We start from the raw sequence: 19,488 nt of genomic DNA on the forward strand, positions 1-19,488 counted from the left end.
GGGGCGAGGGGGTCAGCCAGGCCTGCTCGGGGGAAACCCGCTTTTCATCGTCCTCTCCGAGCAGAGAGGCCTTGTACCCGCTCTGGGCAGGGCCGTAAAATCGCGCTGTAGCGGCTCCTGCCCGAGGGAGAAGAGAAGGGGTCGGCGGCCGAGCAGCCGGGGTCCCCTGCAGGCCGGCGGGCGGCGGGGTGCCTCCCTGCAGCAGCCTGTTGCTCTGGCTGGACAAGCCGTGCGTCGGCGGAAAAATCACTGCGGCTTCAAACGCAGAGCTCAGCCTACCTTTTACCCGCTTCAGTGGGGGAAAAGTGCTCTGCGTTCCGCCGAGGTGCCAAGATGAGGGCTGCAATTAATGCAATTATTGAGATGCACGTTCTCAGGTGCCAGGTGGCAAGCGCGAGACCTAAACCTTGCTCCCTGCAAGGGCTGAAAGATACCACATCTCTTTCCCCCTCCCCTACCCCCAGCTATCGCAGTGGAACATGTACGCCTATTTTTATTTACATGGTGTTGATGGCTTGTGGTAAAATGGTAAATGTTTTGCATTGCAGCTTTTAGGTTGCTGGATGTTTGGCAGTTTTGTGTTGGACTTCTGAGTCTCTTAGGACAATATTTAGCCTTTTTTTGGTTTTAGTTAAATTGCTATGGGAGACAATAATTTGAAACTAATAAACCAGTCCATCTWTTTATCACTAGTAAAACTGTTTCAACTTAAAAGGGCTCTGAAGCAGCCTTGCACCAAATGTTGTGTTTTAAAACATGATTCATGTGGCTTAAAAGAGAGCTATACTTGTGATGGAAAGCAAGTTTGTATTTTCTGATTACTAAAGAGCTTCATCGTACTTCTTGTTCGTTTTGATTCGTTTTGATGATGATAGAGCATATTGCATTTAAAAATGGCTGCATCGTTTTTTCTTTGTTTTCAACCCCTAAAATGCTGTGCTTAAGAGTGACTAATAGTCAGAATGAGAAGGAAAGAAAAGTCCGACGAGTTCTTTGTTTTTGAATTCTTCTTTTCTCCTCAGATATGGCAATCTGCTTTAAGCACTCTGAATCCAAACCCTACCGACAGCTGTCCTCTCTACCTGAATTATGCCACTGTGGCCGCGTTGCCTTCCAGGGTCAGCCGACACAATAGTCCATCTGCAGCTCAGTTCATCACCCGCCTGGTTAGAAATTGTCTTCCAGGAGGTGTCAACAGATGTATTGTTGTAAGTGGCTGTTTGAAAATGCTTTTGGTGAAATGTCTGGTGAAGTATTTTCTTGACTCTTCAGGATTTTAGCTGTATCCAAGGAGACTGAAGGTGGGCAAGTTATGCCAGTATAATTATATTAGTATTTGTAAGCTGTTTAGCACTGAAGCGTTAATGAAACCTAAGTATAACAGCTTATGCATGCTCAAGCAGTTGGAGGGAATTCAAGATGGATATGTATGGAATGTTTTCATCCAGGAACGTCCATGCAAAGAAAACCAGTAGTGGCTTTTTTCAGACTAGGATTTATGATATTAGCACATGCTACATATCATGCTTTAGGTGATTAACTTAGTTATAGCACCCTGCATGCAGTCTGTGTTGCATAACCTATTTAGGGTGTATTGAAAGCAGTAGGCCTCACCTGTGTTAGTCAGTGGGTTTTAAAAGACTTAATGCAAACTAATGTTCCACCGTGAATCTTATACTGGASAAGGTCTTGCAGCTCTGGTCATCTGCTTTGTGAGCTTGATGAATTTGTGACTGAATGATGAAAATTCAATTTGATGATTACATTTTTTTTTTCTATGGCTCCTCCAGGTTAATTCAGATTTCCAGGTTATTAGAGAAAACTCATACAGTCTGTGTCAGTAACAAAATCTAATTATAGTCTTCACTTGGAAAAGTTATTTGCAAGAGTAATAACTCTACATGCATTTTTTTCCCTTATAGTTAACTTTGGAAATATTTAACTAAAACTGCTTTTCATTGGTAATTTCGGCAATGAACTTTAGAAAAATATTCAACATGTTAAAAAATGTTAATATTTATCACATTCTCATCTTTGCTCTCTTCATGTCATTTGTTTTGAACGCACATTGGTGGTTCCCATGCCTTTTTGTCTTGGTCTATATGCAAAATTGTGTTAATTGCACTAGTGTAATTAAAGTAGTTCAGCTCCCTTATAAGGACATACTCATTCCCATGCAGTCAGGTGCAGCACTGTAATTCATTTCTGTATGGGAAGTGAACTGAACCTGCTCAGTTGTGTGCTCTGCTTGTACCGCCTCTCCATCCATGCGAAGCACGATGTTTGAGTATGTCTTGATCCAGACATCAGTTCTTCCCCTCCCCCCTTTTTTTTCCTCGTCACCAATATTTTCACAGATGATAGATCATTTTAAGTGCAGTTGTCCACACCCCTGAAGTTGTCTGACTTCTTTGTCTTCTGGCTGGTGTTACAGATGGTCTGTGAGCGGTCTGAAGTTTTCGCCTCCGCTTGTGCGTTAGCCAGGGCTTTCCCGTTGTTCACACATAGGTCCAGTGCATCGAGACGCACAGAGAAGAAAACTGTAACAGTAGAATTTTTCCTGGTTGGACAGAACAATGGACCAATAGAAGTGGCAACACTTAAAGTAAGCTTTTGATTTGTTATGTGGTGARTTGTTTCCACTGTTCTCTAAAATCATATATTTTTTTAAATAGTTGCATGCACAAATGCATGTCTTTCAGGCTACTTATAGACTAGGTGTTGTATCTAAAGTAAGAAACGATCCCAGATCAAAGTTCCTTGTTATTGATGAGTTTGCAGGGTACCTAAATAGAAATATTGAACATGTTATTATTGCAGTGAAGGCTGAAGCTGTTGTTCAGAATTTAGATTTCAGGAGTGGAAGACACCAAACAAACAAGTAACGCAAATAAAATCATGGATGCAAATAGTAGATTTTTAGTCTTTATTATTACACTACCTTTGGTGTGTGGGCTTCCCTGTTTCTTTTACCTGGGCAAATTTTGTCCATGCTTATGCAGATGAATATCACTGAAGTCACTTAAGAGCTGTGTATTCTGGGGTCACACGTGGCTTCTGATATTTCTGTCTGATGTATCTCTTTGGCTGCATTCCTCTAGCAAAACTGTAGCCAGAAATAAGACCCTTAAGAAACAGCCCAGCTTGGAGATGAGCTATGCATAACAGTTACCTTTTTTTTCTAAGTCATGTTTCAACAGCAGAAAATCAAAGATTGTTTTCTTTACACCTGACTGTTACAGAGAGCAAACTCCACATCAGGTAACTTTTAATATGCTAGATCATTCCTCATCAAGTTCTAACTTAAAAGCTTTTCTGAGTTCTACAGTTAAGCTATTAGGCAGCCTCCTGTTCAGTGCTCCAAATTCTCTATTGCAGTATAGACTGACACTCACTTAGGTGATCAGTCAGTGAGGTCAGAAAAATCCCTTACAATTTTTGGCTATGGATGGGACTCGAGAGATGGTATTTCTGCATCTGAAACTTGCAGAATTGCAGCTTTAGGGCTTTTGTGTTTTTTTTCCTGCAGTATCTTTGCCTCCACTTTTGCCCTACTCTACTGATTGGGTGAATTGGCTACAGCAAATGATGCCAGCCCAGTTTGCAGGAAAGCAGCAAGGAGAGATGTTCTATGAATACAGCAGCTGATCACTAAATTTCTCCATGCCTCAAAACAGAGAACAAGTAACTGGGGTTTAAAGCAAACTCCTTTAGATAGGTAGATTCGAAGCCACTTGGGTATTTGTAACTAAAAAACAAAGCTGAAGTCATTTCCACCTCCTGTTTTTCCCCTTGATGTCAATGCCAAAAGTACTACTGGCTTCTTCCAAGCCAAGTTTTCACCCCTTAAATTCCACCAGCACTGGACARCTAATGCAGAGCTTGGAAGAGGCATGTGGTAGCAGTTTTTTGGCTTAACCTCTCTCTAGGCATGCTGCCACATTCTGCCCCTACTGCATAGTCCAAGATATTTCATGGTGAGGACTAGCAGGGATTGTCACAGTTTTACAAGGCTCTTGCCCAAGACTGCCGTTATCCAGGTTCTCTGAGTACCCTGGAAGCCAAACCCAGGCACAGCTTATTTCTGTGGGTAGGTTGTATTGTTTCCCTCGGACTTGGCCTTTGGGTTAGAACACCTCCTTTTACCTCCATGGCCCTAACAGTGAATCACTGCAAACCTAGTTTGGCTCTTGAGGAGGTCCTTATCCCTTTAGGGGAAGTAAAGCAACCAGAAGTAATTGTAGGGAATCAGGCACCGTTCCAAAACAAGCCAGGTTTATGAGTCTGTTGGGATACAAAATATAGAGTCCTTAGGGCAGCCTGGCCAAGCCAAACTTGAGATACATCAGCACGAATAAGTAGCCAACACATCAGGTTTCTTTGAAATCCGTCTTGACTCACCCTCTTGCTGTGTGTGGTCTTCTGTGTAGTGTGGCTGCTGGAAAACTTGAACAAAGTTTCCTTCCACCTGGTCTTTTTTTTCAAGTTGTTGATTCCCAGGTGTTAAAATTTAAAGTCTATTCTCTGGTGCCTCCATTGTCCTTTTTGTCGAGAGGATCCTTCTTTAAAGAAATGCTCTCAGCTTGCTCACTGTGGACCATTTTGGTTTAATCCACTCTTGCTTCAGTCAGTTTTTACTCAGTCCAGGTGAAGGTCAGTCCATTCTGCCACGGGAATGAAGAAACAGATGCATGCATGTTTCACACAAATATGAAATATTCCGCATTCTCCATACCTCCCTCCCCATATAGAATGTCTTATGGTAGTAAGTTACTGCACTGAACCATTCTAAACGCTACTACTTCCCATGTTGTAGCTTGCATAGTCTCTGCAGGTTTCCAGCCCAAGCAGCCTACAAGTTTGCCCTAATATCCTGAACTTGCTTTGTCTTACGTTTCTCCCTGCACCTCCCATTGCATTCTTGGTCACACTTTGATAGTGGGAAAAAGCTGCTAATTTTGAAGTATCAGTTCACTGTGGGAAGGAATGAAGTTCCTTAGAAATTAGAGCACGGGAAAAAGTAACTTAAGTTTAACAAATGTGAAAAATAATGGTTAATTGTGTTGTCATTATTTAGTGTTGTAGAACTGCCTGGGATCTGTTGCATTTAAGCATTAACGTACTCCAAAGCAGCCACACATCCAGTGTACGCTGCACAGGACTAGGTGCAAAGTTATATGGGAAAAACATTCAAACCAAAGCCAGCTCTCAAGTGTCCTTGCTTCTTTTCCTAGTGTCTGGCAAGTGCTACAGAAGGAGTCAGGCTGGCTGCTCGAATTGTGGACACCCCATGCAATGAAATGAACACAGATAACTTCCTGGAGGTTGGTAATACACCTTACGAGTAAGAGTTGCATATTGGAAGTCTTGACTACAGTGATCAAGAACCAGTGCTGGTATCTCATAGCAAAACCTTCTTCTCTGTTGGCAGTAGGAGGCATATCAAAAAAAACTGTCCAAGGATGCTTGGGGTATTTCCTTAACAGCTCAAAGAGCTTTGATAAGTTGAAGGGATGCAGAGTGTAAAGCTGGGGTAACAAACAGCAGTCAGAAGAAGTGAGTTCTTGATTTGGTCATGACACTGGTTCCTCTGGGACTTTGGATAAGCAGCAAGATGCTGGCTATTTCAAGGATGTGCAATTGTCATGAATCTGTGAAATGGGAAGCCACATGGTGTTGAATGTTTCTGAAATTAAGGGAGAGAAGCTGACATGTTTGTAAATGGGTTTATTATAATTCTGGAAAGCTGCTGAGAGTGAAAATGTTCTGTTTCATCATGGTCCAGAGAGTACAGCTGGCCTTTACCTCTGAAGATTTCTTTTATTAGCAGAGCTTAAAGATCAGATTTGCATTTAATGCAGTAGTAAATCAWGGATGTCTCAGGGGAATTATGCCATTGGAAAACCAGTGCCAAGCCCAAAATAATGAATGTTTGTGTGTGTCTGTGTACAAAAATCACACAAAACCCTTATGTGGATACATCTCTCTTTACTGTGGGAAGACGCAAATGTGTCTTTCTGATCATTGACTGGCTGTCTTTTTTCTCTTAATGATGAAGGAAATCAAAAAAGTTGGCAAGGATCTTGGGATTACTCCAACCATTATTCGGGATGAGGAGCTGAAAGAGAGAGGATTTGGAGGTATATCTTGTTCAAAATTCAACTTTTTTCCCAGCAGTTCTTTGGAATATTATGCCATCTGAATTATAATGTTTTATTTATGCATTTTTGAAACGGTTTTATTGCCCACAGAATCTCAAGATGATTCACACAGAATAACCAGAGATTTGTCCCTCCCAGTGTTTCTTCCCCACAGGTGGTTTAATTCTCTGTTTTCCAGGTATCTATGGAGTTGGCAAGGCAGCTCTGCATCCTCCTGCCCTAGCAGTTCTCAGTCACACTCCAGATGGTGCTACACAGACCATTGCATGGGTGGGCAAAGGTATTGTGTATGACACTGGAGGACTCAGCATTAAGGGAAAGGTACATAAACACTTGTTCTTCTGATGTCTTTGCCTGCAGTCATGTTTCCTGATGGAAACAATTCATTTAATTTCTGTAGAAACGAAAACATTTTTATTTGAGGTGGATCTGGCCTCGCCCRTATGGACGTAAGCTACCAGGGTGAAAAGACCAAATAGAATTCAAGGACTATTTTACAGAGCAGTTAATAACTACCTGGTATTTTACTCTTTAGGTATTGCATACTGTTAGTAGAAAGCTAAAGCAAAGGTATTTAATTTCTGATTTTGGAGACAGATCCAAAGCCCATCTGAGTTGATCTCAATGCAAATCTTATCAACTTTTTTCCTCCTTTCTAATAAATTAGCAGCAGAGCAAGATCCACTGAAAAGCAGATGCACATGTATTCTGTGTATCTGTTATGGCTGAGCACTGTCAAGAATAGAGTTACAGATGCATCAGAAATACTAATTTTAGCGGGCAGAACTGTGAAACTCTCCTTTAAAGCAAAAAAAAACAACCAAACAAAAAAAAACCAACTCTGTATGATTCTGTTTAAACAGACTACTATGCCTGGCATGAAACGAGACTGTGGTGGAGCAGCTGCTATTTTGGGTGCCTTCAAAGCCACTGTAAAGCAAGTAAGTAAAATGTGTTAATTGATACCATGTAGACCAGTATTGCCAAGGAGCAGTCTGATTTTTGGATGTATTCCCAGATATTGGAGCCAGTCTAATCCTGAAGTTCTGACCTGCCACTGCTTTAGGTGATCTTGGGTCACTCAGCTCTTTCTGCTATTTCAGGAAAATATTTAAAATCTTTGGGATCTTGGGAAATGTGAGAAATTTCTTGAGTTCTATTTTTTTTTTTAAAGAGTTTCTTGAATTTTAGGGTTGATTCAAGTTCCTTGAATCAGATTTACACCTGAGTTATCCAGTGCTGTTTTTATTTAAGGTATGGGATTTGAGGCAGCTGTTATCCCCTTAGCAAAAAAGGGGATGAACTACCCCAGGGTACTAAGTCTATCCATATCCTGAATCCTGTGCCAGTTCTAATATTACCTAATGGGGAAGTTACAGTTCTAGTCTGATCAGGAGCTGCTTGTTGGTTTACCCCTGTGCTCAGAAATTAGTAGGGGACTTGAGAAGAAGCCAAGCACTGAAATATGAAGATTTAAAAAGAAATGCATATAACACTTTAACAATAGRAACTGGGGAAAATACGTGGCCACTGCCAATAAAACTCTGCCCTCTCCACAAATCCAGTCACTAAGTCTTGCTGACAGAGCAGCTATTGCCTCCAAGGAGTATCCAAAGTTCAAAGAACATTTACTGCTGCAGATTAATGCATAGATCTGACGGAAGCTTTGTACAGGGGAGGATCACTGCCAAATACCCATTTCTCAACAGTATAGCCCTGTGCCTTGGCCCTAGCAGCACGTTTGATGTGGAAGGATTGCAAACTTTATAGTTATCTGTAGAGATTTACAATTGAAAACAGATTTGTGATGAGCATCTTGGTCAAAACGGCTAGCTTTCCATAACTCAGTCCTTCAGAATGTTCAATCGCATGTTTAACAGGGACAAAAGGTAAAACTTCTCCAGTGCTYTGGGAAAGTCTGGGAAAGTCACATATGTGGTACACTCTTTCGGTGATTCAGTCCTTACTTCAGAAGTATGCTTGTATATAGTTATCTCCACTGGCTGAAGTTGCTTTCACAGTTGCAGTAGGCGTGAATGGTAAGTGATCTGTCATTTCCTATGCAATTACTGGGACCATGACAAAACTGTCAGTAATATGTCTGGACAAACCAATCCTGCAAAAGTTGTCATATCTACATGAAATCTGTGCCCTCATATGTAGAAACAAAAGAATGATCTCCCTGCTTAATTTTAAAAACTCATGTGAAAAAAACTGTTAAAGAACTCCCTGTAGAAAATTTATTCAGTTGGGTAGTGGAAAGAATTTATCCTTGTTATTGTTTCAAGACTTTTTTTTTATGCTTTTTAAAGTAATATAAAGCTGGAGGGAGTTTAGCTTAGCTATGCTTTGTCCCAAAGACTGAAGTTGAAACTTGTATTGAATAGGATGCTCAGTGGGAAGGGGGGAGAGGCAATTATTCATCTTCAGAAAAAATCTTCTGTCTACATGGTGTTCTACAATTTTTCAACATGATTTAATGAGACTTTGGAGAGAAAAATCAAGCTAAGCAGTGATTTTTTCCTAGAAAGATGCATTGCATCCATTGTGAGCCTTCCAACACAAGTGAGATGAGAAAAACATTCACTTAAATTTTTGGAATCCTTGTCTCCTGCATGTCAACATAGGGAATGTTGCTTTTAAACAGCTATGGAAGGAATGGGATTCAGTGAAAGTGAAAAGGCAGCTGACAGTGGAAGCAGGTTTCCGTTTTTTTTGACAGTAGGTAAACTACATGTCCTATTTGGAAGAGGAAAATTTGGTGAAATTGGTGAGATATTGTGAATAGAGTGGGATTTTGCTGCACAGGCTGTTTTGGCAGAGCAGTGGGTCCTAGATGGAAGGTTGTCTCATCTGCAATGCTGTTTGCCCCCTGACTGGACTAGAAACTGCAAAATTACTTTATGGCTTCCAGATGCTGCCCATTATTCTGAAAGTCTTCAATTGATGCATTTGTACTTTGGACTTCAGAACATGAGCTTATTCAGCATGTCCGTTTTTCTTCAGCTATGGACTTTTATCAAGAGATTCCTAGTAAAACTGACCTTGGTTTTCCTAGGAATTTGTTGTTTTTAAGGCTAGCTATCCCATTTGAAGAGAAATGGTGCCTTTATTGTTAAATGCTGCTGTCTGCCTTTCTGTTCATAGGATCCCTCTACACARTACAGTCATTGTACAAACAAAATCATCATATATTTTAAAATACCACCCATAACCATATAAGCACTTAATTTTAAACCAAAGTAAACCAGAATGGAATCTGGCAGAAGAAAGAGAGGGGGTTAAGAGGAAAAAGATTTTGAAAATGCTGTGTGCCTCCCAGCAGGAATAATGTATAAAAAACCCCAAACTCTTCTTAACTGTGGTTATTTTGTTTTCATATGGAAAGAGGAGAGGGTAGATACCGCTAGCCTGTATCTGACCTGTGGTCTGAGTGTTGGATTCTGTGGGACAGCAAGCTGTCACAGATGGCTGGTGGCTGGGAGATGCACTGAGACATGAAGGAGTACCATGTTCCAGGATTGGCATGATCGGAGTTGCTTTCCAACAAAATTCTCAGAGGTGGAATTAGTTCATCTGGGATTGTTTTTACAGAGAAAGCACATAGTTCACAAATGGCTGCATATTAGCATTTTTTATTTCCATCCTTTTCCATTATTACTGTAGGCTTTCTCCCAATATTGCAGAAATGATAGGGAGGAGCTCAGTTTCTCAAATGGCCCCAAATTGTATCTTTGTTGTTATTGGAGACTAAATAAAAGCAATGGAAAATATAGGGATTGGAAAATAATCCCAGACATCCTGACTGGCTGCGTAACGTACTGTCACAAATCTTTGTAACTGTCATGTTGAAAGCATCTGTTACTTGGATCTTTCCTTTGTGGCTACAAAAGATGAAGGGCTTATGAAGTTTGGCCCTGGTGTTTGTAACCTCTGTTGTGAGCCTATGTTAGAGTTGTACTAAGTTAGATGAATGAAGCAGCACATCTTTGGAGATGTATTCCACAGGTTTTCACACGGGATACTGTAGTTTTAGTGACTTAGGGTTTGTTTTTGGTGAGCCCAGCGATCTCCTGGTGAGTTCAGTGGGCTTTGGAATTATGCTTGTGGTGATCTAACTAAAGCTGGCTATAAAGTACAAAAAGTGTTCTTCCCAGAGAATCATAGTGACTAAACGTAACTGCCCTCCTGTTGCATCTGCACATTGCATATAAAAGACATTCTAACTCAGATACCTTGCCATTGAGGGAAGATTGTATGGGTCACTTGCTCAGTTGGCGAAGACTTTCTAGATCCCTACACTGCTTGTCTGTCTCACATGCTTGTAGGCTCCCATTCCTTCTCCAGTGAGGACTCTGAAGCTAGTATTAGATACAATCTTCTCATCCCTATTTTATAGCTCTTGGCCTCAGCTTCAAACTGTAAGACATTTATCATGGATTTCCCACGTAATTAGTGGCATTTCTGTCAAGTTGTAATCCTTTATTGATTTCAGTCTCAATAAATTAACCTGATGTTATGAATAGAAACCCATTTCTCTCCTGTTGTTACTACAGGGTTTTAAAGACAATCTTCATGCTGTTTTTTGTTTGGCTGAGAATGCAGTTGGACCGTGCGCSACAAGACCTGATGATATTCATGTTCTTTACTCTGGAAAGTAAGATTGTATCTATCCCTTTTAACAGACACTTTGAGAAGAAACATGATCTTTGATTCTGTTTATCTGAGTACCATACAATTTATGAACCTGCCCCTCAGCAACCTCCCTTAGTATTGATAATAGTCTTTCAGACAGCCATAGGAGTGAGTTTCCTGTGTGCTCTGAGTTTCCTGTTGGATATGTAAGTGCACGTCAAAATACATATAATATGTATGTAATATGCTGAGTTGAAGTTTTGTTAAAGCACTCTCAAGTATGTCCATTGTTCCTGTACAACCAGTGCTTTGTGTCCATCTGTAGTCTGTATTGTCCCAGAAACAGGCTAGCGTTGTTTAAGTATCTCATATAGTTTTAAACAGAGTATGATACTTATTTGTATGGCAGTAGTTTGTAAGATCCCGGCCTGGCATGCTGGGCACCGTACAGACCCAGCAGGTAGACCTTCCCATGAGGACAACACATTCTATAAAAACACTTACTGGGGCTTGCTCTGCCTGGTTGCTTGCAAGCAGAGAATAAGCAGCAATACAGACTTGCAGAGTCAAGTTAAAAAGCACATTAGACTTGAGCCTGCTTTCTTGTCCAGTATTCTAGACAGGATAGATGCAGTCTTAATTTCCAGACTGAACCAGTGCTATATTAAATGCGCTGTCTTCTTTCTAGAACTGTGGAAATCAATAACACTGATGCAGAAGGCAGGCTGATACTGGCTGATGGAGTAGCTTACGCATGCAAAGATCTTGGAGCTGATATCATTCTTGATATGGCCACTCTTACTGGAGCTCAGGTACTGGTACAAAGCTGCTAATGGACAGGGAGACATCATGTTAGTGTCTGCGCATCATTTGCATCTTCGCCTCAGTTCTGCTGGCTGTTGGGGGAAACTGGGTATCATGAACTGGTACCTGTTGATGACTTCAGAAACTTGTGTAAGGAAAAAAAACCACCAACAGTAACACCAGTAAGCTGTAACTCTCTGTGTGCACTATGTATTTGGAGAAGATGACATGTGCCATCAATGTTTTCTAGAAACTAGCAGGTTTTCTGTTTTTTTATGCAACTTATGCTTCCTGCATACTTAAGGAAAAAGGTGTTTTTCTGATGATGTTAGCAGGTGCTGTAGGTGATCCAGTGTTTGCTATGAGTCAGTTTCTATATTTAGTAACACCCCCAAAGTGGGGTTAATAAACAGGGAAGTAGTAGCCATTCTTAACACTGAAAATAAGGGTGTGATTTAAATGTGATTGTTGATAACTTCAGTTTGACTTCTTTCCTTGGCACAAGAGATTGTGATGTGATTGAGTAAAATACTATTAGGCTTTCATTACCATAAGGTCAGATAAGAGAGCGTCATGGTTGTACTACTGCATTTCGTGGATACTGCACCCAGTTGAATGTTGCTTAGCAGTTGCAAGATACCAGACAGAAATTATGGATCAGGTCTTCTACTGGAGTTAAAATAGCTCCCTTGAGGCTTTGCTGATTTCCACCAACTGAGGATAATGCAAAGCACAGGAATTTTCTTGTCCGTGAAATGGCTTACGTTGTAAGTCGTACACAGAATGATACGTGGATACCAATTTAATACTATTGTTTTTTGAAATCTATTATCTTTCCATTGAAGGTGATATTGGCAGGCAGTGATTCCTGTGGCATAATCTTCTAGAGAAAAAATGGTCTTCATATCCGGAAGAGAAATGGTGGCAAATTTTTGAAAGCATGTATGTTGCATGCATTGGTGTAAACATTAATCCTTTAAGAGTTTCCCATCATTATCCTACTGGAAAGCTGAGGCAAGGATGGCTTCTGGATTTTGTAGATCTGGAAGGAAGTAACCTTTCTGACCATTCAGGTTGTTACATGCAGAATGTTTGACACACACTGCTGGAATATCACGTGTGTTAGCTATTTTATTTGTAATTCATTGCTGATTTGATTTTATTCCTAAGAAGAAATAACTATCAAGCCATATAGTTTGCTTACTCAGTAACTACAAAGAATATTTTCATGGGGCTGTGGTTTGAATAGGCCAAATAAATGTGGACTGTTTCACTGCAGAATGGATTTCCAAAAATTTTAAAAGCTTCAGTAGTAGCTACAATGCCTGTGTCTACCTTCGTAACACCACCCTCTCGTCAGATGACTTTGAGACTTTTTTTTTCTCGGTGGTCTTGTTAGATGACAAGCAACTGGTAATGCAGAGGAGGGAGTAGAGAATTGTCCTACTCAGCACAATAAAGGTGAATCCTTCCTGACTGTGTCTTGTTATTTCACTAGGGAATTGCTACAGGAAAGTATCATGCTGCTGTCCTTACCAACAACGAAGAGTGGGAAAAGGCTTGCGTTAAAGCTGGTAGGAACTGTGGAGACTTGGTCCATCCTCTTGTATATTGCCCTGAGCTCCACTTCAGTGAATTTACCTCTGCTGTAGCTGATATGAAGAACTCTGTGGCAGTAAGTTTTTCTTTAAATCCTTTCTTTATTACACAAAGATGTGTTCTGATTCATGTTCCTTTTTGTATCCTGGATAATGCACTGGTCTGTTGATGGTTGGATGAAAGCTTTTCCTGTGAGCCATATTCTTAAGAAATGGGCCATATAAGGACTTCGAAAACCATTATTTTCTTGGGTATTTTACAGACCAAATGTCTCTGCATTGATATTTAGGGTCAATTTTATATCATACAGTGTAGCTTGCTGCAAAGATATCTTTGGTTCGCTTGCCTTTTAAGCATGGCTCTAAGATGTATGCTAAATTCCTGGGTGGAAACCTCCTAAGAAGTAAAGACGAATGTTCCGCAGATCGTTTATAGCCAGCGGAGAGAGTAACTGGGAATGCAGCAACCAGGAAGTTGAGGACAGAGACCTGAGGGATTGCTGCAGCTGTGGTCACTGTGAGAGTTACAGTATGCAATAGGTTCCAAAAACATGTCAGGAAGAAGCTTGCAAGGAAGAGTGTGAGACCAGACTGCTACCAGGGATCAAGTCAAGGGATTTACAGTATACTTGGTTAGCAAGTCTAGGTTTTAGGGCCATCCGTTAAGCTTTGACCTAGATTTGCATGCTACCTTCTCCGTAGGCAAGAATAAAACATTGACATTTTGTTTTCTTGCAAGAAAACTGTATTTTGTTTCTACAGGACCGAGACAATACTCCAAGCTCCTGTGCTGGACTCTTCATTGCTTCTCACATTGGCTTTGACTGGCCTGGAGTCTGGGTCCATATAGACATTGCTGCACCTGTTCATGCGGTGAGTGTGTTCGTGTTCATGTGACTGACGTTTTACCTTGCTTGCTCCCGTAGGAAAGAAAACTGCCTGTGCCTGCAGAGACCCTGAATTCTGTCCCTTTAAATGCAAGGAGAGAATTAGATGGAGAAGAGTGTTTTGGAATTCAATGACTCTTCATCTGTATTTGGGAAATTGAATTCCTTTGTTTTGGTAGCTTCATCTGGCCATATTTTTCATTTTGTTTTTTAAAATGTTCTAAAAGTCACTTTAGGCAGCAGCTTCTTTAACTCTTTAAACTTCAAAACCTGTGTTTCTTAACTCAGTGGCTTGCTGTTCATGGAAGTAATTCTAGCCTTCCAAACAGTTTTTCCCCATATTGTCTTTAAGGTGATTGACCAAGAGCTCACTTTTCTGCCTGCTGACTGGCAGCAGGAAAAACATTTGTTTGCTCTAGTGTTCCCCTTCCTCCCTTGCCTGGAACTTGTATATGGGGGGGGGGGTTGTTTTTTTTGTTTTTGTTTTTTTTAACCCAGTTTCTTCAGCTCACATTCCAAATCCATGCTGATGTTGGATGGAACATTCTTTGCCCTGAATATTGTCAGCACAAATCCCACTTCGAGTAATTGTGGGCTCTGTTCTTGTGTGAATCGACTGATGTGCAGGTTTAATCTAACCAGGACAGATTCCTGGTTAGATTCCAGCAATATGGAGACAGAACCACAATCTGAGGAGGCCTGACAGGGACCTGAGTATTCACTGTGGCCTTGCACCTTCACTGCTCTTGTTGAGTGGGTAGATAAATTAAAACTAGCCCAGGTTATACAATCTAAAGTGTGATTTTATTTATTTATTTATTTTTTCCTAGGGTGAACGAGCTACTGGCTATGGTGTGGCTTTGTTGCTGTCCCTGTTTGGAGGGGCATCTGAAGACCCTCTGCTAAACATGGTGTCCCCACTAGGATGCAATGGAGACTCTCCCACTGAAGATATGGAGAGGGATTCCAAAAGGCGCCGCCTGGTTTAATGTGCCCTCATCCCAAAGTGACGGGGTGCATGTGTTACCTCACTTTGCACTGATTCATTCTCAAGCAATGAAAAAGTCCCACATCAGAAATTGCCATTTTTTTACTATCATAAGATTTATTACTTGTTTCTGATAAAACACCTGATTTCTTGTTTTTTTAAATTATTGGTGCACACAGTGACTGAACAATACCAATGGTGCAGACTCCAGGCTCTACTAACTGTATCAGGGGGATGGCAGGTCCTCCTTAGAGCACCTCACAAAACTTAACTAAGTGCATTTAATGCATGAGAAGCTCTCTCTAGTCTGAAGAAGCAACTGCAACTCTCGCTTACACAGCCTTCTGAATTACTTGTTTTACGTGAGGTTTTATCAGACATTTCTGCAGGCCCCAATACATCTCGGAACACAGGATGAGGAAAAAACCACTGTAGGTTTGGCTTATTCAGTGACAATTTAGCTTAGCAGCAAAAGAGATGTAATGAGAAATGCATTTAGTTTTAATAAGGTGCTGTTTCTGCATGTTTAATGTTTTGCTGACCGGTAAAATCAACAAGAGAGTGGGCCAGAACATATCTCTATGTAAATCTTTCACATGCAAATTACAGAATAATTCATGCTAAATGAGAAAAAAATAGGGGGACTGTGATTGAGTAAAATCAGTTTACAAAGCAGAGTGGCTTCTTGCCACTTAATAAATTTATTATTATTAAAGCAGCTTACGTATCCCATGTTATGTCTCATAGTGTTATTTACATTTCTGAGTACACTGAGTGCTCCAGAAGTTCCTGTGCAACTTCATTAGTCTGTTCAAATCCATCTTCCCAGCACTCATACATCTGAAAACAGACCTAACAGAGTAATAGCTTGTACTGAAYGGTTTGATGCAGCGCTGAAGAACTTACTGATTCACTGAGCGCTGATTCATTTCATTTGATTGATTCAACAGGAATCAGGGATGGGATGCATTGTATTATTTTCTATATAAGCTAGTTACAAGATACTTACAAGTAATAGTTTGGCTTGGACACCCACGGGAAATGACCTGCCCTGGTTTATGTAATGTCAGCAGCAGAGCTGGAAATGGAGTGACCGAGTTTTAATCAGTGCTGGTCCCTGCCTCATGGATTCAAGCATCAGCCTTTGGAAACACTTCTTGGCTTAACCAGAGTGTTGACGCTGAAAAATCCCACCCAACACACACTTTTGGCTGCTTTGCAGATCAAGTCAAACTGAATTGTAATAAATTATACTTTTCCTTGTGTGCAAGGTGATCTCTGGAGAGAACTGGTGCTAGGTTTTAGCTGAAGTTCCAACAATGAGGTACACGTCTGGTTTAGATATCAGTCTTTTTGATTAAAGACCTTCTGGAAACCTTAACACAGAAGGGAGAAGAAAAAACATTTTTCATTTTGGTTTTGTGGCTATATTTGATTCTTAGGCAGAATGTAACTTTTTTTTTTTTAACAGAATTTCATTATTTCCTGTATTTGCTCCTCTATTGTGGTTTCAATTCCCTGGTCCACTTGATCATAGTTTCTGGAGATCTATAAAGAAAGATGAGTTTAGAAAAGAGTTGCTCCTCCAGCTCCCCAGTCTTCCTCACCAGGAAGGCATCTGTGCAGAGTTTCAGGATGTGATCTGCGTTGGGAAGCTCTTCAAACATTATGGAGCGGGAAATACCATTGAGGAGCTCTCAGATAAACTTACTGATGACAAAGACAAGAGACGTACAGAGTCCAGCAGTGCTGAGGAAAGGAAGAAAACGTGGACAGTATTTGATTCCCCCCCCCCCTTTTCCTCCAGAAGAATCATTCAGCTCTGTGAAACTGATAAATCTGGTCTCCCTATCACTCTGGGCACTCAGTATAAAGTACTATCTGGTACCAAAACCTGTTGTGGGGGAAGACTTGAGCAGTTACTTTCATTACTGATTCAGTCTGACCACTGAAATTAATGTCAAAATGTTCCAATTTCATTGCTGTGAAATCAAGTCTTAAATCTCCATCCTGTAGAAACCTCTTCAGATTAATCAATTCTAGTTTTGAGATTTACAGTGTTTTGCCAAAATTAGACAGATTTCTATATAAAGACTAGCCTGCAATTTTGTGGGCCAGGGCTAAATTCTAATATTATTCACCACTGAAATTTCACTGAATGGTAGCAAGTTCAGGTGAAAGAAATGGCTGATGACCATATTCTTCTATTTTGCCATTTCTCAAAGCATGTCATGCTGCTGGAATTGGAAGGCACTTAAGCCAGCTGACCAATGTAGGAAAGAAATCTAATATGAAATACTTGAAAAGCAATAGCAGGACTAAACAGGATAAATACTAAGGAAATCAAAACCTGAACAACTACTTAAGTTTGCTTAAGCAAGATAAAATAAAACAAAAATAAAGAGCAAGAGGGTGTGACATTGGTAGTATGTTGTTTGCCTTCTTACCCATATCCTGCCGAAAATCCCAGGCCAGAGGGGCTGACTTTGTCATCAGAGATGATTGGCTCCGTGTTGTTGTTGCAAATCTTGCTAGAGCAGCGAGGACTCTGCTCTTCAACAATCCACCACTCAATGACTTGGCTTGAGGATGAGTTGGGGGGCAGCTGCTGTAGTTTTAGGGTTATGTTTTGCAAGAAGGTGGGGTTTTTTTTAGATCTTGTGCTTTTTTAGAAGGAATTGTTCCACAGATATAAAAATTGAGGCTTTTTAAATTTTCTTAATAACATCTCTTGCTATGCCCCATCCATATTATTCTTTCCTCCCTTTCAGATAGGCAATCTACTCCCTAGAGCAGAATATTCCTACCTATACAAGAAAGTGATTCATGAGCTGTATTCACCTAATAGGTGATGCTCTTTTATGTATCACAGAGGTGCTGGGATCGTTCCTGTTAAGCTCACAATGTTTCTTTACTACTAAATGGTAGAATTTTAGTTCCACCATCACCCACTTCCACTACCTCCTTGATCTGCTTACCCACTTTCAGGAGATACGCTGTTTTAGCTTCTGCTGTAGTGCTCGCCCTCGAGTATCTTGGTATGAGGCCTGGAAACAATCTAGAAAAGGGGAGATGCCAAAACTGCCTTAGAAGTAGCAAATATTCAGCGTTAGGAATGGGTTTGTGAGGTAGTTACCAAACAGAAATAAGCCTGTACTGAGCAGCCCAACTGGAATTTGGTCTCTGCAGTTACCACCTGCACCTGCTAAGAGCTCTGTGCGGCTCGAGGTGAGCACCTGGCAGAAGCCACCCGAAGTTCTTACTGCCCCATCACCAACCTGACTGAGTGCTTCACAGTGACTAGTGCGCTTAACTTTACAGTCCATGCCATTCAATTATTCCATCTTAAATAATTAAATAATCATTACAGCTTAAATTATTACAGCTGCAGACCCATCACAGGCCCAGTGCTTTTCAGAAGAGGCTGATGACAGCAAGCGCCTGCTGATGCACCCTGGGGGTGGAGACCCACCTTCCCCCCCTCCTCACCAGGAAGCGGTCCTAGCAAAGCATGCTCATTTCTGTAATGCGAAGTCTCYGCCAGCGTGCGTTTTGTAACACCTCCCCGAAGAGAAGAAAAATACTGATGTTGGCTCCGTCCTGGTCCCGTTCAGTGTTTGAGCAATTTGTTCTCGTATTTCCTTCTCCTCCTACCGCAGCGTGTGCTTGCCGGACACTTCCACCTTCTCCACCAGAGAGGTGTTCCTGGGGCAAGATCGACAGAGGTCACTTCAATTTTATGCCCTCCGGAAAAAAAAAAGGCTACAGTCGAGGACGCTGCCTTCTGCCAGGACCGGCAGCCCCAGCCAGCGGGGGCACCCCGGAGCGCCGGGGCAGGGCTGGCCGTGGCGGAGGGGAGCCCTGCCTGCGCGCGGTGAGTGCTGCCGCGTCCTGCCTGTCCCGCGTGCCGTGCCCGAGCGGCCGGCGCCGCTGCTGGAAGCTCCGCCATGCCCTCTGCTGCACCACCCCTGCTCCAAAGGGCCGGCGGTCACCCGCAGCCAAAACGGGGCTCAGCTGGGCTTTAGCCCCATGCCGCGGGCACGGAAAAGGAAATGCCGTGGTGTCCTCCCCCGGGCAGCGCTGCCGTCACCTGAGCYGCGGAGCCGAGCGGTCAGGAAGCAGAGCCCGGCCTTGCCGAGCTGGCCAGGAGACAGGCCAGAGGGGCTGACTGCCATCGAAGATGATCAGCTCCACGTTGTTGTTGCAAATCTTGCTAGGGCAGCTTAGAAGGTGATCAGCTTGCTTTTTAAAAACCAAGGGGAATGGATGTTTTAAGGACTGTCTCAGACCAACACACTCAGTCTGAGAAGAATCTGTCTTGATGATGTCTTGATTTACCTTCAACCTGTAAACCTTACCGCAGGCAGAAAGGCCTTTTCTGACTGCACTGTGTTTTGCATGAAGCGAATGAGTTT

General features: G+C 41.7%; 1 protein-coding gene across 1 annotated transcript in view; it reads left to right on the top strand.

Annotated features, from left to right (window-relative positions):
- Window positions 1-15,805, top strand: part of NPEPL1 (aminopeptidase like 1) — a gene marked incomplete at its 5' end in the record, with an annotated part of 18,868 nt that extends 3,063 nt beyond the window's left edge. Inside the window, 11 exons of the mRNA XM_026058207.1 lie at window positions 1,023-1,208; window positions 2,435-2,605; window positions 5,235-5,324; window positions 6,059-6,140; window positions 6,340-6,482; window positions 7,025-7,102; window positions 10,718-10,818; window positions 11,485-11,608; window positions 13,099-13,275; window positions 13,961-14,071; window positions 14,916-15,805. Coding sequence (XP_025913992.1) covers window positions 1,023-1,208; window positions 2,435-2,605; window positions 5,235-5,324; window positions 6,059-6,140; window positions 6,340-6,482; window positions 7,025-7,102; window positions 10,718-10,818; window positions 11,485-11,608; window positions 13,099-13,275; window positions 13,961-14,071; window positions 14,916-15,074 — 1,422 coding nt within the window. The remainder of the gene's footprint in view (window positions 1-1,022; window positions 1,209-2,434; window positions 2,606-5,234; window positions 5,325-6,058; window positions 6,141-6,339; window positions 6,483-7,024; window positions 7,103-10,717; window positions 10,819-11,484; window positions 11,609-13,098; window positions 13,276-13,960; window positions 14,072-14,915) is intronic.
- Window positions 15,806-19,488: the final 3,683 nt, after the last annotated feature.

This window comes from Apteryx rowi, unplaced genomic scaffold, assembly GCF_003343035.1.
Source record: "Apteryx rowi isolate R43461 unplaced genomic scaffold, aptRow1 scaffold_0, whole genome shotgun sequence".
NCBI lineage: Eukaryota > Metazoa > Chordata > Aves > Apterygiformes > Apterygidae > Apteryx > Apteryx rowi.